General features: G+C 39.3%; 1 protein-coding gene across 4 annotated transcripts in view; it reads right to left on the bottom strand.

The window, feature by feature from the left end:
* The window catches only part of dlgap2a (discs, large (Drosophila) homolog-associated protein 2a), a 185,337-nt gene that overhangs the window by 29,627 nt on the left and 130,685 nt on the right, over positions 1-25,025 (bottom strand). For all 4 annotated transcript variants that reach the window (XM_056264366.1, XM_056264365.1, XM_056264368.1 and 1 more), the window contains one exon: positions 15,725-15,918. In XM_056264366.1, coding sequence (XP_056120341.1) covers positions 15,725-15,918 — 194 coding nt within the window. The remainder of the gene's footprint in view (positions 1-15,724; positions 15,919-25,025) is intronic.

Genomic DNA, 25,025 nt, shown 5'->3' with positions numbered 1-25,025 from the left:
GTAAAATGTGCCCCTGCTCTTATCTAGTGCAGCCACTAATGACTAATTTTCTAACGACTAATCTTTCGACTAATTTTTCGATTAGTCGACTAATCTAAACAACTAATTAAAAAAATCAAGTGTTTATTTCGTTGTGTCCATTTTATTTTGAACTCAACTGAAGGGCCAAAACATAAAATGTCACCTGTTCAAAAACATTATGTATTAACAATCTAAGCATTAAGTATCTGCATTTCCATTAGGCTATACCATATTAGTCAGAGTCCTAATCTAATCCTCTAATAACAAACATGTATGTGTTACTTAAATTAGCTCTTTGTTCTGCCTTAAAAAATGTACAGTAAGCTAATAATGATTAATTTATGTACATTTCTGAAAAGCATAACTGATAACATCACTCTGAATAGTAAAGTAGATGCAATGCATTTTCTGTGCAAAGCGCTATACAAATAAATTGGAATTGAATTGAAAGAGTCTGGACTAGCCCACTATGAGTCGCCCTGAAAGCAGGCAGGCACGCAGTTATGTAGCTCGCGTTTACACTTGCGTGCATGGCGGGCCCGTGCCGCGGTTCGCGTGAATGTGAAAGCAACACGGACTCGGGAGCGCTTGTTCAGGAAGTTAAGTAACCTGCCCATGCGTTTTAGCTGATTATGATGCATTTAGTTAAATAAAACACATGTAAGGGATGATAGTGTTGATGATTTACCTTGGATACGCGAGAGTTGAGTCTGCAGTGTATTCGCGCATTGCGCGTGCAATCAGGGCAACACATTTGGAAATCTCCTCAAGAGTCCGTTTGAAAAACACAATATATTGACCCGCGTTCTGTTTTCTATCATGCGACGTGCACGTTTGCGATGGCATAAGATGCACGCAAACTCAACAGGGTTCGATAGAATTGAGTGTGAAACCAGACCAACGCTGCGGGGGGCGCCGGGAACAATCGCGCTCGCGCTCGGACTCGGACCGCAGCAAACGAGCCCACTGTGAAAGCTCCGTCACCTGCCTCCGCAATTTTTCATATCAAAGCAGTGAAGGCGGGCGGGAACGTGAAGGAAAATGATAGCAGATAAACCAGCAGGGCGCGCACGGCGCACAGACTGGTGTGTGGAGGTGAATTACAGTGAGCCGTTTGTGACAGTAGGAGACCAAAAATAAATAGCGGTCAATAGTAAAACAACACGTCGACTAAAAAAATTGCCGTCGACTAATTTGCATGGTCGATTACGTCGACTAATCGCGGCAGCACTACTCTTATCACCATATTTATAATGAAACCATCATATTTAAAAATATGATATTAATCATTTCATTTGAATAAAATATCATATGTATTTTCTACTACTGTAAAGCTTTATTAAATAATTGAGAGATCTCATTCAATGCTTTCAGAATCTTTTTTTTTATTTTTATAATTTTGTTTCTGTATTTTTTTAAATGAACATATTTTAATGACAGTATATTTTTTGTACAAAAATGAATTATTTTATTTATCAAAATAAACCAAAAATAGTACAAACTTTGCTAAAGTGATTGTTTTGAACAAGTATTAACTTAGACATTATTAATGCCAAAGCTGTATTTTCTTTATGTCACATGATCCTTCAGAAATTATTCTAATATTCTGAATTAGTGCTCAATTTTTTTTTTTTTATTAATGTTGAAAACAGTTGTGCTGCCTAATATTTTGTGAACACCATACTTTTTTTAAATTCAGGATTCTTTGATGAATAGAAAGTTCAGAAAAACAGCATTTATTAGAAATATATTTTTTCATGTAAGAATGCAAAAGTCTTTACTGTCCCTTCTGAGCAATGTAATATGTCCTTGTTGAATAAAACTATTAATTTCTTTAAGTGCAAGGTTTTGAAACAGAGACATTTGCTGCTTCCGAAAGCTTAGGCGGCTGACTTGTTGCCTTGCTGCCTTAATCAGGCATGACTATGAAGGCAGCGTTTGCGCATGAAGATACTTCACAAAACTGATTTCTGACAAACTTCAGAGGCAGCGTAAAGTTTTAATGATCTACAACAAAATAGAGAGAGCTTTGGTGATAACTAAGCGAATATTTAATTACTATAACAGTAATTTCACGCTAGAAATGACATCAAAAGTGGGACAAATATAGGTAAACAATTGACATTTACACAAACTGACCACCAACCGCATATTGTCAGATGCCATATTTATTTTTTAGCTGAACTGTCACGGGATTGAATGCTCAGGATTGTGGGATATCAAAGGCAGTAAATGATTCATCTATTAGGCTAGTGACAAATGGTCAAAAAGTGCTTTAGTTTTTGAGATACCCCTACCGGAGGTAGAACTAAACCCAACAATATTTTTCCTCATCTCTAAGGTCTCCCATATATGAAATGGATTCTTGGCTCAAAATATTTTACTGCTAAGATTGTTAAATTAACAGATATTGTTATAAACCCCAAAACCAAAAAAGGACTAAAATATAGCCTGTCCGTATGGGAGTTAAGGCATATAAACTAGTGCAGATCAATCACACAAGCTCTGAGAGCTTTGAAACTTGACATGTTTGTAGTCAGGAAGTTGCATTAACTACTAGAAAAGACTGGATGTGAATTTCTTGATGTATGGAATTAAATAGACACATATAAACACATACCTAAAATAAGCGGACATGCACAAATTTAATATCTATGCAGAATGTTTTAATTTACTTTGTGGTTGCTTTGCCAGGGATTATCATAGAAACACATATGACGGCTTGTTGGAAAGGTGGGCTTGTGCTGAATCTAGAAATACCAAATATGTAAATATTGCATGACAAATCAGAGTGTTCTGTCACTCAAATGTATGAGGTATCTAAAATGAAAGAAAATGGAACACTGGCATAATTTAGTCCAAAGCCCATTATCAGTGGTGAGAAGAATGTTGAGAAATTCAAATATAAGATACATTTAATTATGAAACATTTCATATGGCACCTTGTACTATATGGAAACAAAGATTGAAATCGAAAGATAACACCTTACCATAGCACAAACAGGAGACCACAAGTCAGGATTGCAGTTTGACCTTAATGAGCCTTTTAATAAAACTATAACTTACCTTCACAAAATACAAATTAAATTACTGTCTTAAATCAAACAAATGGCAATCAAACAAAACAAACACCCTGAGGGTGAATGAGCCCCTAATCTAGCTTTGAACTGACAGAGTGTGTCTGCTTCCCAGGCAATGGTAGGAAGACTGTTCCAAAGTTTTGGTGCTAAATAGGAAAAGGATCTACCGCCTGCAGTCGATTTAGATATTCTAGGTATTATCAACTGGCCGGAATTTTGAGATCGCAATAGACGTGAAGGACTATAATGTGTTAAGAGCTCGCTCAAGTCCTGGGGAGCTAAACCATTTAGTGCTTTGTAAGTAATCAGCAATATTTTTAAATTTATACAATGTTTAATAGGGAGCCAATGCATTGTTGACAGAACCGGGCTAATATGGTTATATTTCCTGGTTCTGGTAAGCCAGTAGAGCATTACAATAATCTAGCCTTGATGTCATGAACGCATTAACTTATTGTTCCGCATTTGTTAATGAGAGCATATGGCGTAATTTAGATATATTTTTAATATTTTTAAGATGGAAAATTGCGGTTTTACAAATACTAGACATGTGACTTTCAAATGAAAGATTGGCATCAAAGAGCACACCCAGGTTCCTAACCGACGACGAAGACTTAACAGACCAGCCATCAAGTGTTAGACAGTATTCTAGGTTATTACGTGTGGAAGTTTTTTGTCCAGTAATTAGAATTTCTGTTTTTTTTTCTTCAGAATTTAGTAGTAGGAAATTACTAGTCATCCAATTTTTTATATCAGCTATGCATTCCATTAATTTTGTGAATAGGTAAGTTTAGTCAGGGCGTGAAGAAATATACAGCTGAGTATCATCGGCATAACAGTGAAAGATAATTCCATGTTTCCTAATAATATATCCTAATGGTAGCATGTACAGAGTGAACAGCAGCGGTCCTAGTACTGAGCCTTGTGGTACGCCATACTGAACTTGTGATCGATAAGACATCTCTTCATTTACTGCTACAAACTGATAACGGTCAGTTAAGTATGATTTAAACCATGCTAATGCAATTCGCCTAATGCCAACATAGTTTTCTAGTTAAAAGAATGTTGTGGTCAATGGTGTCAAATGCAGCACTAAGATCGAGTAACACTAATAGAGAGATACAACCACGATCGGATGATGAGAGCAAATCATTTGTGACTCTTACGAGAGTTGTCTCGGTACTATGGTACGGTCTAAATCCTGACTGAAAATCCTCGCAGATATCATTTCTTTCAAGAAAGGAACACAGTTGTGAGGATACTGCTTTTTCTAATATCTTTGACAGAAAAGGCAGATTTGAGATCGGCTTGTAATTGACTAATTCTGTAGGATCAAGTTGCGTTTTTTTTACAAGCGGTTTAATCATAGCCAGCTTAATGGTTTTTGGTAAGTATCCTAGAGAAAAAGATTAATTAATGATATTAAGAAGAGGATCTTTGACCTCTGGAAACATCTCTTTCAGTAGCTTAGTCGGTATAGGGTCTAGCATACAAGTTGTCGATTTAGATGGATTAACAAGTTTGCAAAATTCTTCCTCTCCTATAGCAACAAATGAATAAAAATTTTCCTCAGGGAGACTACAATGCACTCCCTGATGTGATACTGTAGTAGACGGTTGCATAGTTATAATTTTCTCCCTGATATTATAGATCTTATAAGTGAAGAAGTTCATAAAGTCATTACTGCTGTGTTGCTTGGAAACTTCTGTGCTTGAAGCTTTCTTTTACGTTAGTTTAGCCACTGTTTCAAATAAATACCTAGGATTATGTTTATTCTCTTCTAATAGGGTTGAAAAATAAGCAGATCTAGCAGCTTTTAAGGCCTCTCTGTAAGCAACCGAGCTCTCCTTCCATGAAATCCGAAATACCTCTAGTTTAGTTTTCTTCCAGTTGCGCTCCATTTTTCTGGCTGGTCTCTTAAGGGCCCGAGTGTGCTCGTTGTACCACGGCATTGGATTATTTTCTTTAATCTTCTTTAAGCGCAACGGAGCAACTGCGTCTAAAGTGCTGGAAAAGAGAGAGTTAAAAGTTTCTGTTGCCATATCAAGATCTTCTAGGCTATCTGGGATGCTGAGATGATGAAACTGATTAGGAAGATTATTTATATAGCAATCTTTAGTGGCAGAAGTGATAGGTCTAACATATTTATAACACGGAGTCGGCTTTGCAGCCTTGGCTAAATGTAATTTACATGAGACTAGTTAATGATCTGAGATGTCATCGCTCTGCTGCAGAATTTCGACGGCATCAATATCTATTCCATGTGATAGTATTAGATCTAGAGTATGATTACGACAATGAGTAGGTCCTGACACGTGTTGTCTAACTCCAATTGAGTTTACAATGTATCGTTTACACTATATATTTTTACATTAAGCACCAACACTTCAAAATAAGTATATTTAAAACTAGATTTCTTAGTGGTTTTGAAAATATTACTATAAATTACAGCAACTCATCCCCCTTTGCATTTCAGACGAGGTTCATGTTTATAACAGTAATCTTGTGGGGTTGATTCATTTAAAGTAATGTAATCGTTTGGTTTTAGCCAGGTTTCTGTCAAACACAGCACATCTAGATTATAATCTGAAATCATATCATTAACTATTAGCGATTTTGAAGTAAGGGATCGAATATTCAGCAACCCAAGCTTTATCATTTGCTCATCGGTTTTATATCTGTTTTTTATTTTTTATCAATTACATTTTTAACCTTTTGGACGTTTTGGGGGTTTCCAAATTCGGGGAACAGACACAGTCTCTATATGATGATATCTAGGTGAAAGAGGCTCTATGTGATGGGATTTATCTGACCTTGGTGACGCAAGGCCGATAGCAGACGGCCGGTTTAGCCAGTCTGTCTGCTTCCTGACCTGAGCCCCAGATTGTCATGTTTTATCTCTAAGACTATGAGCCAAATTACTAGAGAGAAGAGCAGCACCATCCCAGGAGGGATGAAAACCATCTCTTTTCAACAGGTCAGGCTTGCCCCAAAAACTTTTCCAATTGTCTATGAATTCTACATTATTATGCGGACACCATGATTTGAGGACTGCGCATGCACAGCGGCGTCACCAGGTTTTTGCGTAGTTTGGAGTGACAAACAAGGGGGTAATTCATCCAATCCAAACTGAAGCCTCCATTGTAGCAGAACTTCACCTGCTGTTAGCATTCCATTGACTCCCATTAATTTTGGCGTCACTTTGACAGCCAATAACTTTACATCTGAGGCGTCCAAAGACTCCATTTGTCCATTATTTATTTCTAAAGAAACACGACAATGTATAAAAGGCTCCATTACCTTGAATCTTAAGTAATGGCCCCTTAGAAGCAGTTTTTGTAAAAATAGGCTAACGATTGTGTAATAACCCCTCGACTCTCCGTCGCACAGTAGAGAAATTACCGTATAGACAGGAGGAGAAGCTCGCAGGCAATCGGGGGGACGTGGAGGCATAAAGTCAAGGGAGAAGCCCATAGAGTCATAAAGTTGATCCTGCTGCTAGTGCATGGACAGCTCCTACTCACGCTCTCCGGTGGAAGTGAATTATTCAGATTTCTCTCGGCACAGCTACTAGAAGACAGACAGGTTGCTCACGTGACATCTACGTCGTCAAGCTCAGTTTGAGCATGCGCAGTACGCTCAGCCATCAGGAAATGAGTGCTTCTAATTGGCTTCACTTTTCTCCGTTGAAATCTATGGGGTCGCTGTGTCCATTTCTTTTACTGTATATGGTGACAAATCGTACCAGCGTACTTTGAGGTCAAAATGCGTGCCCGCTACGCAAAATGCGTACAGGTTGGCAGGTCTGTAGCTACAGCTGGATCCAACCATTAGCCTAACAATAGTCAACTCACTAGACCACAATACGCTTATCAAATGAAAAATATCTACTATCTTATTCTTATCTAATCAAAGATCACACCAATGGGGTGAAGTAAGCAGTGTAGGCTCTACTGCCTACTGCTGGTCTGGACAGAAAAAAGCTAACAATATTATTTTTCATTATTCAGTAATGACTTGACCAAAACAAAATTCAAGTGGATATACATATTTGAATAAAGGTGTTCCATTCCAATGTTAACCTGATTCAATTGGATCTGTGTTTCATATGAATTGTAAAGTATACTGTGCCTTATGAAATGTATCATTATTAAAGGGACACGAAGTAAGAAATACTCCCATCTAGCGGTGAAATTGTATTTTGCATTCAAACGAATTGTGCTCTCCAGCGCCTCGCGTTTTCAAATGCGTGTTGCATCTACGGTAGCCGTTATGTACCAAAAAGCTATGACAGGATGTCTTCTAATAACACTTCGTCGAGTGTTCCTTCGGGTGAACAGGTTTGTTATTTCAAACAAACTTCAAATTGACACAACGAACAAACGAATGTTACAGTATGAAGTAATGAGTGTCAAAAACATGAACTATTGTAATTAGTAGTTATGCCTTCTTTATTCGTTATATTTTCTGAAGTAGCCTACGTGCATTGTTAGATATCATCATCAACTTTTAACTATACATGTTCATCTGTCTATAAAATAAAGTACACAACCAAACAATGAAAAAAAGCTTGTAATTAAGACTGTAGCCTTGTCGAGAAGAAAGCAGGACTTCAGCGTCTCTTTTGAAATCTTTCTCCTGCATTAGCTCTATCCACCTGGAAAAAGCTATCCCGACATTAACTTTAATGCCTTTTATGCCTTTTAAACTTGCCGAGGCAGTGACAAGCGCCTCTCACTGCTCTGCTCCTCCGCTTCTGGTGCTTTCAGTTACGTCACGCCGGCTCTGAACGAAAACGTGTTGTGGAAACGCATTGGCGTACTTTTTGTCCCTCTCTGCGATTATAGTTTTTCAAGATGGCGGAACTACATGGAAGCCTCCGTGGACTTACCCGTCCCATGTATATACATATAATAAAGTCTTCGTTTGCGAGGATAAATCAGATAATTGGCAGAGGTATTTGTACACTATTGGGGACATATTTATGAATAAAAATATTGATTTTAGATTATAAATTACCTAAAAAGTTACTTATAGTCCCTTTAAATGTATCATAAATATAGATAAGCACCTACCTAATGTAACTTACTTTGCAGTAACAATGAATTTGTCAACATTCTTCTCACCACTGATAATGTGATTTGGACTTGAGACTATTTTGTCAGTGTTTTCGTTTTCTTTCATTTTGTACACCTCATACATTGAGTAACAGAACACTCTGATTTGTCATGCTATATTTACATATTTGGTATTTCTAGATTCAGCACAAGCCCACCTTTCCAACAAGCCGTCATATATGTTTCTATGATAATCCCTGGCAAAGCAACCACAAAGTAAATGAAAACATTCTGCATAGATATTAAATTTGTGCATGTCCGCTTATTTTAGGTATGTGTTTATACACTCACCGGCCACTTTATTAGGTACACCTGTCCAACTGCTCGTTAACACTTAATTTCTAAGCAGCCAATCACATGGCGGCAACTCAGTGCATTTAGGCATGTAGACATGGTCAAGACAATCTCCTGCAGTTCAAACCGAGCATCAGTATGGGGAAGAAAGGTGATTTGAGTGACTTTGAACGTGGCATGATTGTTGGTGCCAGAAGGGCTGGTCTGAGTATTTCAGAAACTGCTAATCTACTGGGATTTTCACGCACAACCATCTCTAGGGTTTACAGAGAATGGTCCGAAAAAGAAAAAACATCCAGTGAGCGGCAGTTCTGTGGGCGGAAATGCCTTGTTGATGCCAGAGGTCAGAGGAGAATGGCCAGACTGGTTCGAGCTGATAGAAGGGCAACAGTGACTGAAATAACCACTCGTTACAACCGAGGTATGCAGCAAAGCATTTGTGAAGCCACAACACGCACAACCTTGAGGCGGATGGGCTACAACAGCAGAAGACTCCACCGGGTACCACTTATCTCCACTACAAATAGGAAAAAGAGGCTACAATTTGCAAGAGCTCACCAAAATTGAACAGTTGAAGACTGGAAAAATGTTGCCTGGTCTGATGAGTCTCGATTTCTGTTGAGACATTCAGATGTTAGAGTCAGAATTTGGCGTAAACAGAATGAGAACATGGAACCATCATGCCTTGTTACCACTGTGCAGGCTGGTGGTGGTGGTGTAATGGTGTGGGGGATGTTTTCCTGGCACACTTTAGGCCCCTTAGTGCCAATTGGGCATCGTTTAAATGCCACGGCCTACCTGAGCATTGTTTCTGACCATGTCCATCCCTTTATGGCCACCATGTACCCATCCTCTGATGGCTACTTCCACCATGTCACAAAGCTCTAATCATTTCAAATTGGTTTCTTGAACATGACAATGAGTTCACTGTACTAAAATGGCCTCCACAGTCACCAGATCTCAACCCAATAGAGCATCTTTGGGATGTGGTGGAACGGGAGATTCGCATCATGGATGTGCAGCCGACAAATCTGCGGCAACTGTGTGATGCCATCATGTCAATATGGACCAAACTCCCTGAGGAATGCTTCCAGCACCTTGTTGAATCTATGCCACGAAGAATTGAGGCAGTTCTGAAGGCAAAAGGGGGTCCAACCCGTTACTAGCATGGGGTACCTAATAAAGTGGCCGGTGAGTGTATGTGTCTATTTATTCCATACATCAAGATATTCACATCCAGTCTTTTCTAGTAGTTAATGAAACTTCCTGACTACAAACATGTCAAGTTTCAAAGCTCTCAGAGCTTGTGTGATTGATCTGCACTAGTTTATATGCCTTAACTCCCATACGGACAGGCTATATTTTAGTCCTTTTTTGGTTTTGGGGTTTATAACAATATCTGTTAATTTAACAATCTTAGCAGTAAAATATTTTGAGCCAAGAATCCATTTCATATATGGGAGACCTTAGAGATGAGGAAAAACATTGTTGGATTTAGTTCTACCTCCGGTAGGGGTATCTCAAAAATTCGGGGGCATTGTCACTAGCCTATATGCTGTTTACAAAAATCCATTAGATAAAGGTATCTCAGTAGACAGAATAGTTTGAGTAGAACGATCACTGGATTCAGTATTTTTCAGCTTTCGGACGCAGCCATTCAGCGTATCACTATCAGTAATATCAGTAATCTTCAGCGTATCAGTAATCTACAATGAGTAAGGGCAATCAGAAATGCTTAAGCATGCATCACACAAGATGGAAGATCAACAAGAGCATATTTAGGCAGATTGCTGGCCTACAACATCATCCTGCACATGTTGTTTGGAGCTGATCAGATGGCCTGTTGAATCTTAAGCTTGTCTTCTCAAGTCTGATTTTCATAACAGAAAGCAACAGTGGGTGACTCATTTCCTCTAGATTCAATAGCTCGGTTTGGATACACAAAAAGTGCCAGAACACGGCAGAACATTTAGTTAGTTTGTGCAGAATCATGTCTTGAGTGACTGCTGAGACGTGGGCCAAAGGATCTCCAAAGGAATGAGCATTACATGCTAGCTCTGAAAAAATAAAGACAGATTAAACTAATCTTGACATTTGAAAACCTAAAATGACATATTGGAAGTGCAAAATAACAATATAATAGAAAAAAGAAAAAGAAAACTCTAAAAGCTATTAATTAAAGGTACACTATGTAACTTTTTTTGTTTAAAATTAACTAAATTTAAATAATGAGTCAATACATCAAGTACTGTATCCTTCTTCCAAAATGTGTTTTTGTCTTACTGTATGTTTCACTATGACTATGGTAAGTGAATATATATCTTATATTTTAGACCTGTCGGGATGGTTTTTGCAGGAAATTGCATACAAATGTAACTGCATACATATGTATACTTAGGTAGACATGGTTGTCACAACGAGCGAGAAAGGTTGATATGGAGCACACTAAATTTCTAACCTCCGGTGAATCACCCGTTTTTTAAAAAAAAAAGAGGAGGGGAGTCTGCTGGCAAAAAGAGAACGTGACAGAGCTTGTAATAGAAATGAGAATCAACATTGGCTTGGGTTTTCAGAGATGGCAAGAACTGAGGGATTTGAAATGTTGTAAAAGCGACACAGATGCCTTATTTTTATAATTATAGAAATTTATATATTAAATTTAAAGCTCCAATCTCCTCAGTCCTCTGAAGATCCCGAAAAAAAGTCTGTTGGTGCTTCAGTGACTACTTCGCTCTACGAACCTGTCAATCACAGCTGTCAATCATGACGTCACACCACCGCATCAAATAACTAACTAAAAACAAACTTATTTTAAAAACAAACTCTTGAAATTACATCAGCGTGATAAAAACTACCGTTAATGACAGAAATCATCTTTGTAAAAACGATATTTGAAGTGTAATTTAATTGTTTAGTTGGTCTCACGTGCTGTTGAATAACATGGGGGGGGGGGGGGGTTTATGACCTATACTAGGACCGGCCACCGGGGGGCGATCGCTTGTGCAGCCAAGGGGGTAATCCATCGACCGGAAGTTGAAGCCGGCCGGGTGCCGCCATCTTGTAGCAGAACTTCACTTGCGTTAGCATTTCCATTGACTCCCATTCATTTTGGCGTGACAGCGAATAACTTTACATCTGAGGCGTTTAAAGACTCCATTTGTCCATTATTTATTTCTAAAGAAACACGACAATGTATAAAGGGCTCCATTACCTTCTATGTTACATTATGGCCCCGTAGAAACAGTTTTTGTAAAAATAGGCTAACGATTGCGTCATAACCACTCGACTCTCTGTCGCGCTGTACAGAAATTACAGTACAGACAGGAGGAGAAGCTCGCAGGCAATCGGGGGGACGTCCCGTCAAGGGAGAAGCCCATAGATAATGAGTCCATAAAAGCAACGGAATACTTACTCCTGCTCACTCACGCCAAAGAACTCTTTGCTCAAGTTCCCCATCTCTGCAAGATTAACGTTGGCAATTTTCACGCACAGCTACTAGAAGATTTACGTCTGTCAGACAGGTTGCTCACGTCATCAAGCTTAGTTTGAGTCAGTTTGAGTCTGCGCGTCAGGAACGGAAGTGCTCAAAAATCGCTAAAAATGGGCTTCAACTGTCTCAACTGAGTTCCAATGAGATGGCTCTGTCCACTTCTTATACTGTCTATGTGTGCAGCACGCTTGGTCTCTCTAGAAACCAACACGGAAGTGAATTAAACTGCAATTCATCTACTGACCGCTTGAGACAGGCTGCAAAAGTGAGTCAAATCTGCATCTCCCCCATGTTAAAATGCCCAACTTTACAGCAGAAAAAAACATGTTTACAGCCTGGAGCAAAAAGTGGTTTTGGTCTTTATAGCTTATTTTGCCCTTCATGACAACTGTGAGGGGGGTGAATTTTTTAAGCCTGCATAAATAAGGGCGTGGCCACTTGAGTGACAGGTGGATTGCGGCCGTTTGTCTGCTGTCTGTTAACGTCACTCTCAGCTAATTCCAGCAGCTGCTGTAACTTACTTGCCATCTCTGCCGCGTTTGTGCCTTTTTCGGGATTATTTCATACAATTAAATACACGCATTATACCTTCGCCCACGCCGTTGGATTCCGTCGTTGTCGAGCGCTGTATTTCCAGTTGTTTTCCTCGCATGCACTAACGTTAATGGATGTCGGACAATTTCGTTGCTAAAAACGTCTATAGATATAGAGACCACACTCGTTATGCGGTACTGATGCTCTCACGGAACAGATATGCTTATTTAACTTTTTAGTGTTAAATAAAAAGTACCGTCAGATGAAATCCTGCAGGTGTCAGTGCTTTCTCCGTCCATGCAGTAGATGCACACCCTTGAATGAGCGCGGATTTCTAGTGCATTTACTTGAACTTCTGAGGTAATATCTTTGGTTTAACCCATTTGAGAAATTGAGAGGCGGCCAAAATCAGATTTTAAAATGGACTGAATAAAGCTCTTTACGAACTTGACGTGCGATGCCATGCTGACTGACATGTATGCGCATGAATCACTGTCACACGCACAAGCTCAGAGCAATATTGTAAGTTACTGCATGATAATACATTTTTATAGCAGAATAATAATACATCACGATACACAGTCTCACTTTTAGTTACGTCTTTTAACTATTATAATATTTCGAAGGGCAAAAAAATGAACTTTAACTATTGGCTTTACTTCTTCAATCAGCTGTCACTTTAGCGCGAGGCCAGTAGCATATAGCATTAGCACCTCAGCTCCACCCACGTCCCGCCTCTTTGCCCATTTTATTTTATGGTAGTGACGAAAGGTGACGCGCTGCCAAGATGGCGACGGCCGGCCCCGCCCACTTTAGGCTTCAAAAACGCTCTTCAGAAACCTACGGGTGACGTCACGGACACTACGTCCATATTTTTTTTACAGTCTATGGTTGCATATCAGTATTTATAAATTGTTAGGCCTCCTATATCAGATCATTACTAGACTACATTACTAACGTAATCATATTTCAATATGTCTGTCTTTACAACCACACATAATACAAAATAAACAAAGAAACTGAATTTTTAAAATACTTTCTTGATGGAAATAAAATATGAACTTCTACATGATGTTTGTGATACAACTGACCAATATTAGAGAAATTTAGGTCACAGTGAACTCACACTAAACTAACAGAATGAGAGTTTAACACAATGATATGATATCACAGTTGTCTCATATGGTGAGCACACAGCATGAGTGCACTGTGAACTCACATTGTGACCACAGTATGAGTGTATCCTGTAAGTTCACAGTTTGAGCACATAGTGAGTGCGCTGTGAAGTTATACTTTTCACTCGCTGTGACCTCACATTGTGATCACATCAGTATCCTGGGAGCTCATGGTGAGATCACTGTGAGATCAAATGGTTGACTGGGTTGGCTTTCCACTGCGCATGAAGAAAGTTTTACAGATAAATATATTTTTCTTGGTAGAGATTACATTTCAACACGTTTAAACATAAATCACAGTCACGTACTTAAAGTCCCCCTCTGGAAAAAATCCAGCTTTTAATGTTGTTTATATGTCTATGTGATGTTTTAAAAAAGCTTTCAGACAAACCATGTGCAAATTCATAAGTCAACACCATTACTGAGTATTTTCTCCTTAAAACTGCAGTGAACCAAAGACAGTCTCAAAAACACAGTTTTGAAATCACTGGTGTTTCTGACGTCATAAACTACCTTGTAACCAATCAGGTCAACATGTGATCGTCAACGAGTGGATCTCTGAGCTGGTGCGAGTGAGTGGAAACAGGGCTAATTTGCATATCCATAGAACCGCGTATACTAAATGAGGCAAGGGTGTTGAGTTACATTCAAGCTATTTTAAGGCATGAAGAATTTTTTATCAAGGAAAAAACGTTTAAATATGTAATTTTGGGATACAATTATTGACTACTACATGGAGACTTTAAGACAGATTTGAACACTTTATACTTAGATCTTTATACTTTATACTTAAGAATCATCTTACCCATAAAGATAATCATTTCTTCTTTTCTTAAAATGGCAACAAAAAACAGCTCTCTTGAGAATGAATGAGGGCGACTTTTATTAAAGGGACTGTGAAATGCTTAAAAGCAGCCAGTGTTAATAATTTCTTACCTGAATGTCACGCTAACTTACACTGTAGCTAGATATAATGGGACACATCTTTATGTGGAATCCCTGCCGCCTTACAATCTTAATACTGTATAAATATACTTTTTCATAATACATGATGAATGCACTGTTCCATGCACCTACTCAAGGGAAGAGCTCATTTGATGTGCTACACTCTCTTTCATTAGATGTACTTTGAGAGAGGCAGTCTTGCCAAATTTATAACATCATGTTTCAGAGCTCTGCATAATGGTGTACAGCCCCTGTAATACAGAGCAGAAAATAATCCTCACGTCTGGGGGAGAACAAAGGCACCAGGTGGTATTGTGCGAGAGAGCGAATGCAGTGTAACAGGAATATCCCAAAATTCAATGGTGGCTGAAAATGGTACAATATCTGGAATGTTTACTAAAATATTCAAAAGTTTAACTTCTTAGTGTGCTTGAAATTTAAACATGTAAAACAAAATGATTGTGACTTTTTTGTTACCAGATATTACTGAAAGTTTAGCTTATTTATGATGTATATTTAGCATTTGGCATTCAATATTCAGTGCCTGACATGACCAGCAGACTGTAGAAGGATCTTGCCTTAGTCAGAGATGTCTGACTCACACTTGCTTTCTATAATAAACAGCATTGCTTTTTAAAATGAAGAACGCAGATGCAGTGAGTTCAGTTGCAGCAGGTGTCAGTGTGTACTGAATCACTTTCAGCAGCTTATATGATTATATGCGTGTTTGTCATCTTAATTGCTTCAATTTTTCACTCAAATGTACCGGTATTGCTAAATGCCGGTTTCAAGAGGTAAACCAGGCTGTCCCGTTTTCATACCGAGAGTCTATAATGTTCAATCTGTGATGTGACTGCAGATCTTTCATGATGGCTCATAAAAACTAATTTGCATATTCAACAAAAAGGATCTCACATGTCGCAGAACGTGGGCCTCTGTGATTGGGGATAAATAACTGGTTAATGATTGCATGCCTGTTTTCTACTTTATCACTTTGTGCATTAATCACTCTAATCTCTGATTAGATGGGCTTTCTAATGAGATTCATGGGCTGATCAAAGTTCCTACCTCTGGTCTGAAAGTTGTCTCTGCAGCACGGATTTGACGAGCGCGTCGGGTCGCACGCTTTTCTGCGGGGAGTTTTTAGGGCTGCCGTCAGAGTCTCCGCTGTCCTGATCGCCCATGGCTTTAACATAACTGCTGCTCCGCATCCTTCTGCATGGGATCTCCTCATCTCTCCCTCCCCATTCATCCTGAGGGACCTGTACGTACACACATACTGTTTTCATATAACAGATATATAATTAATTATATATAAATATAGATACACCTAACCAAGATACATAGCCTATATATTGTCACAAAATACTGCATGTTGGACAGAAGGATAGGAAAGATAGAGTTGTTAGAAAATCTGTTCCCTAGTACCTCTGTTCACTTCCTATTTGTTAAGAAAAAAATTCATTTTAAGCATTTCAGACCCCATTTTGGACCCTTTTCTGTCAAGATTAGGGTTTGATCGCTTTTTTTGTTCTCTTTTCTCTTGTTTTGCTTCTGTCTCTTCCACGTGTGACCGCGCTCAGCTGATCGCTCAGCAATTTCTCCTTGTCTCTTGATTTCTCTGCTATATATCCTTTGTTTCCCTCTATTCTCTGCCAGTTTGTTTTGTGTTTCCAGCCTATTTTCCCATTATTTTGTTAAGTATGGGATCCCTGTTTGTTTTGTTTAGCTTTTCTTTTTCTTAGATTTTTCTCTTCTGCTCAGGTGTGCTGCGGTTGCCTGTTTGCCTCCAGAAAATCTCCGGTCTTGGACAGTTCTCCTGGTTTTGACCATCTGACCTGGTTCTGGTTTTGGAGTCTGGATTCTCAGTACACAGCTGGCCTGCTTGGACTGTCTTGCCATTCTGATTATCAACCTGATCTAAACGGTGAGCTTGGATTTCTCTGATACTGTAGGCTTTTTGTTTGATCTCTCTGTTCGTCTGACCTCGCCTCACGATTGGATAATATATATCCTGATGGACTGATCTGGATTTCGACCCCAGCCTGTTTGACTTTCCCTTTGCCCATTGCCCAGAGTTGGTTCTGAGAACTTTAAAGCTGCAGTCCAGCGTTTTTCCTCTTTGTCGCCATCTCTGTTCGAAATCTGCAATTGCAGTTATTCGCGGAATTATCAACTTAACGTGAGTTGTACTTCAACACCCTCGACACGGCACAGCGCGGATGAACACAATGTTTGAGGAGAGTGTGTGGCTGTCAGTCACCGCGCCGGTGTGGATACTGTCATTCAGAATCACAGATTATTCTTTTTGGAAGTATGACCAACATAAGAATTTTCACCGGAAAATGTCATCTGAACTAGTAAGAAACATCCACCTTTGTTCTGGTTCTGACATTGCAGTAAATCGCGCTGATTAAATCTAACAATCGCTTATAAGTTATCATATCACGCAAAACCGTGCAAATTATACTACAAATTGTTAATGTTAACAACGTAAGCAAGCATTGCGTGACTACATGTAATGTCCTTCCGATATGTATCCGTGTTTTCGCATGGGTCCAGTTGCAGTCTCTTTTTTTCTGTAGCCACTCCGAAGTCCGAACGAAGTCTTTTGCATTTTACAGCGGGTGAATCTGTTGTCACTGGTGATTGTCGTTTGAACCTTTCTGGATCCGCCATCAAATTGATAAGTTTAATTATATCAAGTGCTGTGAGAAAAGGCTATAAATCTCCACCTCCAACATCCTCACACGCAATATAGCCTACTAGCCGAGACTCCTTCTTTATGTGTACAGATGTGACGTAATGACGCAAAGACATGCTCGAATCTCCCGCGGAAATCCACCAGTACCACTGGAATTAAAAACATTATTACAAGCTTAACGCTTTGAATCGAGCTAAGGCAAGCTGATAGTTTTGAACACTGGCTGGTTATGTATTTTCTCAAATATGTATTTTGGATCATTTTTAACCCAAAAAAAGCTACGGACTGCAGCTTTAAGTGAAAATGGAGCATCTTAAAAAGTAGATATGTCTGTTTACGAAGCAGTCAGCAAGACCAAGAAAATAAGAACACTGTATGCAGTAAACGGCCGGATGCTCATTAAAACAGAGTCCAACACAATTCATTGCCAACTCCGCTGACATAGTGACATTGTCACGGCTGTTATCCATCACCTATACTGGCTGACATTTAATTCTTGGCACTTTCCCCAAGAACATCTTCACAGAAACCATCACAGACTATCTTTACATGTGGACAGTGACTGAGTAATATTACCATTGTTGTCATGATCTCTCTTCCTGTGAATGAACAATGTCTCATTGAGATCTGATAAGTGACTGAACGATCACATGTCAGAAACAAGGCACTGACACATTTATGATGTGTTATTCTTTCACACTAGCAGAGAACAATTTTATCACCTAGCAACCGTCCTCATCCTCATAACCTTCATAACACTACTTTACATTAGTACTCTGAAAACATCCTCTCAGACCAACACATCTCCACATTTTTATAGGCCAAGAGATGAATTCATTATAACATAGTGACAGAAGAACTCTACAGTGCTCTAACAGGAATATTTTTTACTCCTGTTGTTCAAAACTCTTTTTTCAGTGGAACATAAAAGGAGGATCTGGAAGAACTGTGCTGGTCACTCTTTTCCATGTCACTACATTGAACGGAGACGGAGATTTCGAAGCTTTCAAAAGGAACCCAAAATTACCATAAAAGCGATACATATGACATTCCAAGTAATTCTATAGGTTTGAATAAAAAGCTATCTTAAATTTAATTAGCTATTCGCTGAAGATCTTCTTGGAACATTCATGAAAGTTCAAACAATTTATTCTTCTTACACTGCTATTCAAAAGTTTGGGGTAAGATTAAAAAAAAAAAAAAAAAAGAAGAAGAAATTAATACTTGTGGCAAGCAGTGCGGGTGACGTGACTGATAATGAGCGTGACCTCTGCGCGCCGCACAGGCCTCGTATCTCTCACAGAGGAGCTACGGAAGCATAAAAGGAGGACCGTCGACAGTGAAGGATGAAAGAGGACCAGGCCTGGACTTTACATTATGTTTTGTTTATGTGTTTGTCATCACATGAATAAATGTAAAAAAAAAATATTTAAATAGAAACCACTTATTTTAAATTGTAATAATACTGTATTTCACAATATTACTGTTTTGACTGTATAAAATCGAATAAATGCAGCGTAAGAGTCTTTCAAAAACATAAAAAAACGTCAAAACTTCTGAATTGTTGAGATCAGTTTACTGAATCACTGATCTGGTCACAGTGGTTAACAATATGGAGTTAATATTGTGCCATAATTAAACAAACAAATCCAGCATTTTGCAAACAAACTCGATCTGCTTTGCAAAGGAAAATTCGACTCGCAAACAAACTCGATCTGCTTTGCAAAGGAAAACTTGACTCGCAAACAAACAGAAAGCAATGTGCAAGTACAAAGGTCAATTTGAGCGAAAATGCAGTGGAGTAACACATATGCATTGTGTTTTGCAAATATAAATAAATGAGCCTAGATAATATTTCACAAATAAATACAAACCATCCTACAAATTGCATGTAACCTTTGAACAAATACCAAATCTAGTGCATACAAATGCATATCTGTCTGTTATGATTGTGAGACACTTGGCTTTTTATGAGATCTCTCGGCTCGATTTTCTCACAAATGTTTTGTGAATTTTTCTCACAAAAATTAACAGCTCACTGGAGGTGATGATTATTATCGACTTAAATTTTGGTCGACAAGCAAAATTCTTACATTTTGTTATTTTCTACTAGAAAGAAAGTCAAACAAGTTTGGAATGACATGAGGGTGAGTAAATGACAATTATAGATATTTCATTTTTTTGAGAATAATTCTTTTAACATTAAAACAAAACAAAAATTAGTGCTTCAAAGTACAAAATTGTTAGTCAATGCAACACATTTAATTAAGGATTTGAATCAATTGAACCACAGTACACAGTTGTAATCGAAATTAATCAACCCCCATTGCAAATCAGGTTTATTGGCAAAATTTACAGACTTTCAGCTGTTTGCAATGAACAAATCAAACAAAAGTAATTGAAATAGGTCAACACAACAAATGTTTCAAGTGGTTTCCCCAAATTCAACTGAAAATGACACTTTTAATGACTTCTGCAGTCTCAAAATTCTTCAACCCCTTCATGGCAATTGGCAAGCATCTTTAATACTTAGTAGAACACCATTTTGCTGTTATGTAGGGCTGACTTCTAATAGTCGAGGATTCGACGATTCGATTCGGAGAGGTCTGATTCGACTATGAACCTCATAGTCGAATAGTAGGGAAGTGTTATGTAACCAATAGGGGTGTGACGGTTATTATATAACCGTGAGACCGACGGTTATAGTTGAACACCGTCATTAGAACTCTATAACCGCCAAAACCGTGCTATTAAAATATTTTTTACAAACATTTTTTATCATAGAGAATGTTTAAATACTAATATCATCTTACGAGGGAAACGGAGGCGGAGTTAGTGGTGGTTCGGACTCGGATGCTAGCTGCGTCCCAATTCGCATACTATCCGTCCTAAATAGCATTCGAAAATAGAATTAGTACGTCCCAAATCGTAGTATGTTGAAATGAGTGTCCCAAAGAGACCCGGATGGTCTACTATATCCGGTCAGAATCCGAAGTGCAGATCGATGCGCACTCTAACGGCTGATATTGCCCACAACCCATCGCGCGTTGGATGAGGATTCGGTTAGAACTACAAACACGAATGAAAAGTGTTCAAAAACTACAGACATGGAGGACGCGCGAGTCCGACGGTTATGTAGAGAGGTTTAGATAAAGGGGTTTGAGTGATTAATTATCAGTGTCTAACCTGACGAAAATGTATTTATTCAATGTTGTCCACATTATATTGCATCTGCAGCAGCATTGTGAACTTTTGCAAAGATACGTTTAGCCATTAACTTTTAAATGCATTATTATATTCAAATTCCAAACACATGAGGAGAGTCTCCGCATGAAAGACCCATGACTGGCAGATGAACGTGTGACAACAATTCTCTCCGAAATGGTAAGAAGTTATATTAGATTGAATGGAGGATTTTAACTGTGACGAGATGATTGACAGGGCAGTTTACGGTGATAGGATGCACGCGACAGATCTGTCCGTTAAAGATGACGAAGTAGTATGTCCCAAAGCTTGCCTACTCTTTTGCTACACACTCAAAAGTATGTACTTTTTCTTCACAAAAAGAGTACATAATTTTAGGGCGTAGTATAAGTAGGCGAATTGGGACGCAGCAGGAGGCTGAATGCTGGAGATGATTCGGGAGAGGTCTGTGCACCTTTACCGATCAGAGCGCGCGCTGACACGGAGTAAAGCCTTGTTTATACTCGACGCTTCCGCACGAGCGCAAGGTGCACACGGCAAAAAATGACGCGTTGGGTGCGCAAGACCGGCAAGACCCCTTTTCGCTTGGCTGTGTGCACAGCTTTTTTTGTAACAGCGCGCGCGACGCCGCATCCGAGGATGAACGACTTCAAGCCGAATCTGCCCTAGCATGTAGGCTACGTCTCACCGCACCGGCACGCAGTTTGCGCGTCTAAATTGCAAAGTTCATTGCAAAGTTTTTTTGTTAAGGTTTTGTTTACTGTGTGTGATTTATTTAAAACAAAGCACGTTGATTGCAACGTTTTTTTGTTTTTTTTGTTAAGGATTCATTTAATGGAAAGCACATTCACTTCTAGTTGTCTTGCTGTTCATTTTAAATAAACGTAGAGCGAGTTGTCCTATAACAGACGACGAACAGTTATTCAACCGAACGTCTAGCTGCTATCAAAAAAAAAAGAGAAAAAAAGGTTCGACTATCAGTCGACTACGGCAAAATCTAACGAATCAGATTTGACTGTTATGACTACTTCAATGAATCCATCTTGCTTTCCACATACTGCAGGTTTCCAGTGCCAGAGGATGCAAAGCAGCCACAGAGCATCACTGAGCACCACCATGCTTAACTGTAAACACTGTTATTTTCAGCATATGCTTTATTCTTCTTCCTCCAGACACAGGGGCGGCGCCAGATAATTTTTAACGCAGGTGCTGAGGGGGTGCTAGATCATTGACAGGGCGAGCTGCGCAATTAGCCTATATACACTCACCGGCCACTTTATTAGGTACACCTGTCCAACTGCTCGTTAACACTTAATTTCTAAGCAGCCAATCACATGGCGGCAACTCAGTGCATTTAGGCATGTAGACATGGTCAAGACAATCTCCTGCAGTTCAAACCGAGCATCAGTATGGGGAAGAAAGTTGATTTGAGTGACTTTGAACGTGGCATGATTGTTGGTGCCAGAAGGGCTGGTCTGAGTATTTCAGAAACTGCTAATCTACTGGGATTTTCACGCACAACCATCTCTAGGGTCTACAGAGAATGGTCCGAAAAAGAAAAAACATCCAGTGAGCGGCAGTTCTGTGGGCGGAAATGCCTTGTTGATGCCAGAGGTCAGAGGAGAATGGCCAGACTGGTTCGAGCTGATAGAAGGGCAACAGTGACTGAAATAACCACTCGTTACAACCGAGGTATGCAGCAAAGCATTTGTGGAGCCACAACACGCACAACCTTGAGGCGGATGGGCTACAACAGCAGAAGACTCCACCGGGTACCACTCATCTCCACTACAAATAGGAAAAAGAGGCTACAATTTGCAAGAGCTCACCAAAATTGAACAGTTAAAGACTGGAAAAATGTTGCCTGGTCTGATGAGTCTCGATTTCTGTTGAGACATTCAGATGTTAGAGTCAGAATTTGGCGTAAACAGAATGAGAACATGGAACCATCATGCCTTGTTACCACTGTGCAGGCTGGTGGTGGTGGTGTAATGGTGTGGGGGATGTTTTCCTGGCACACTTTAGGCCCCTTAGTGCCAATTGGGCATCGTTTAAATGCCACGGCCTACCTGAGCATTGTTTCTGACCATGTCCATCCCTTTATGGCCACCATGTACCCATCCTCTGATGGCTACTTCCACCATGTCACAAAGCTCTAATCATTTCAAATTGGTTTCTTGAACATGACAATGAGTTCACTGTACTAAAATGGCCTCCACAGTCACCAGATCTCAACCCAATAGAGCATCTTTGGGATGTGGTGGAACGGGAGATTCGCATCATGGATGTGCAGCCGACAAATCTGCGGCAACTGTGTGATGCCATCATGTCAATATGGACCAAACTCCCTGAGGAATGCTTCCAGCACCTTGTTGAATCTATGCCACGAAGAATTGAGGCAGTTCTGAAGGCAAAAGGGGGTCCAACCCGTTACTAGCATGGGGTACCTAATAAAGTGGCCGGTGAGTGTATATATATACACAGTACACACACACACACTATTATTTAAATGAGCAAAATTTATGATGAGATGTGCTCCAGTTCACCTGCAATGCAATCGCGCCTGCGCCTCCTTATCTTTATCATATTGTCTGCTATATTTGCTTATTATTTAGGCTATTATACCCAGTCAATTGGTTGATGAAAAATTGATTAAAATTAAGATACAATTTATACAAAACGAAATTCACTTTAAAAAAGGCTTTCTACAAAACAAAACTTAATTTATACTTAACATAAAAAAATAAAAATAAAAATCCTTTTCCTTTAAATCCTCGCTTGTCTGGCTTATGCTACTCCGAGCAATGTCCGAACTTGGTATTTTGAGCACTTGCGTTGTTTTTGCCTTTTCACGATGACTCGCTTGGTTTAGTCCTCAGTTGAGTCGCTTTGGATAAAAGCGTCTGCTAAAATAAATGACTAAATGTAAATGTGTAAATGTAAATTTAGTGGTCAAAATCATGTCTGACCCATCATATCTTCCGATATATCGCGCATCTTACTCATGCTGTTCAATTTTCATAATCAGCATAGATGTAAAAAAAAAAAAAAAACTATAATATTTTAACAAAAATGAAATTAAATGCGCTTATTTAATGGCTACAACACACATATAGTGGGCCTGACTCTCTAAATATTGAAACAATTAACATTAACTATGCTGAAGTGCAGTTAATTAATAGTAGGCCTAAATGTTAACTAATCTAATTAAGTGTTACCGATTTTTTATACACCGATTCAGAGGTTGGACATGTCAGTTGTTTTAACTATTCATTAAAGTGAATGGTTAAAATGAGTCATTCGTTTGCGTATCGGACGTGTCATTAGTGGACGTCTACGGCACGCTTGTGTGATTATCTCGGCAGTTTAGGACATCGCACAAGATTTGCGTCAATACAGAAAACATATCACTGGATAGGTTTTTTCGTTTATTGAAATGTGGTTTAGGTCAGCTGAATGGGCGGAACGCTTTTTAGAGACGATAAGCTAGGCAACGTGTTTTTTTTAGCACAATTCACACACCGCGGTAATTCAGGAGAACAAATCTCCAAATGCTCCACGTGAAACTGCGGTCTTCCGACCTTTTACTATCGTGTCAATTGATTTTGATTAATATGCACGAGAAGTGTTTGAAGACGTGAGAGTGCGCGCGGCCGGGGCTCTCTCTCTCTCTCTCTCTGCTCGTGATGCGCCCTGTCAAGCGCAGCAGTCATTCTATTCTACATCACTCACCGATCAAAAAAGGCTTTGGCGGGACAAAAATTTGCCGTTATTATGTCGAAATACCGAGATATTATATTGAAATAACGACTTAATATCTCGAAATAACATATATTTGAATATAATTGATTCCAGACATTATTTTGGGGGGTGCTATCGGGGTGCTTTGGTCTTTCTTGGGGGTGCTGAAGCACCTGCTAGCCCCTCCCTAGCGCCGCCCATGTCCAGACATACCACTGATCCATAGGGCCGAAACATTGCAGTTTAGTTTCATCGCACCACAGATCACAGAATCCCAAAACTTCTGTCTTATTTATATGATTTTGAGCAAATTGGAACCGACTTTTCTTGTGTCAGCTCTTGGGTCAGTAGTGGTGCATATCTTGGAGCTCTGGCATGCGTTTAGTACGCTTACTGTGCAAGCTGAAACCTCAGTGCCTGTTGCCACCAAGTCTTGCTGCAGATCCTTTGCAGTCACTCAAGGGTTTTTCTGAACCTGCCTTCTCAGAAAACTGGTTGCAGCCGTTGATACATAGCTTCCTTTTTCTGTCCCGTCCAGGAAGTGTAACCACTGTTGCTTTAACTTTAAACTTGCAAACAATGCTTCCAACAGTGTCTCTAGGAACATTTAGTTAGCCTTCGCTGTATTTTTGTATCCTGTTCCTTGTTTCTGAAAGGCGATGATATCTTCTCTTAACTTTTTGGACCATTCTTTTGACTTCTGGTCATATTTAACATGCA

Source organism: Rhinichthys klamathensis, unplaced genomic scaffold (assembly GCF_029890125.1).
Source record: "Rhinichthys klamathensis goyatoka isolate OS25496 unplaced genomic scaffold, OSU_Roscu_1.1 h1tg000220l_1, whole genome shotgun sequence".
Lineage (NCBI taxonomy): Eukaryota > Metazoa > Chordata > Actinopteri > Cypriniformes > Leuciscidae > Rhinichthys > Rhinichthys klamathensis.
The sequence above is the reverse complement of the archived record's forward strand: the minus strand, read 5'-3'. Positions and strand labels throughout refer to the sequence as shown.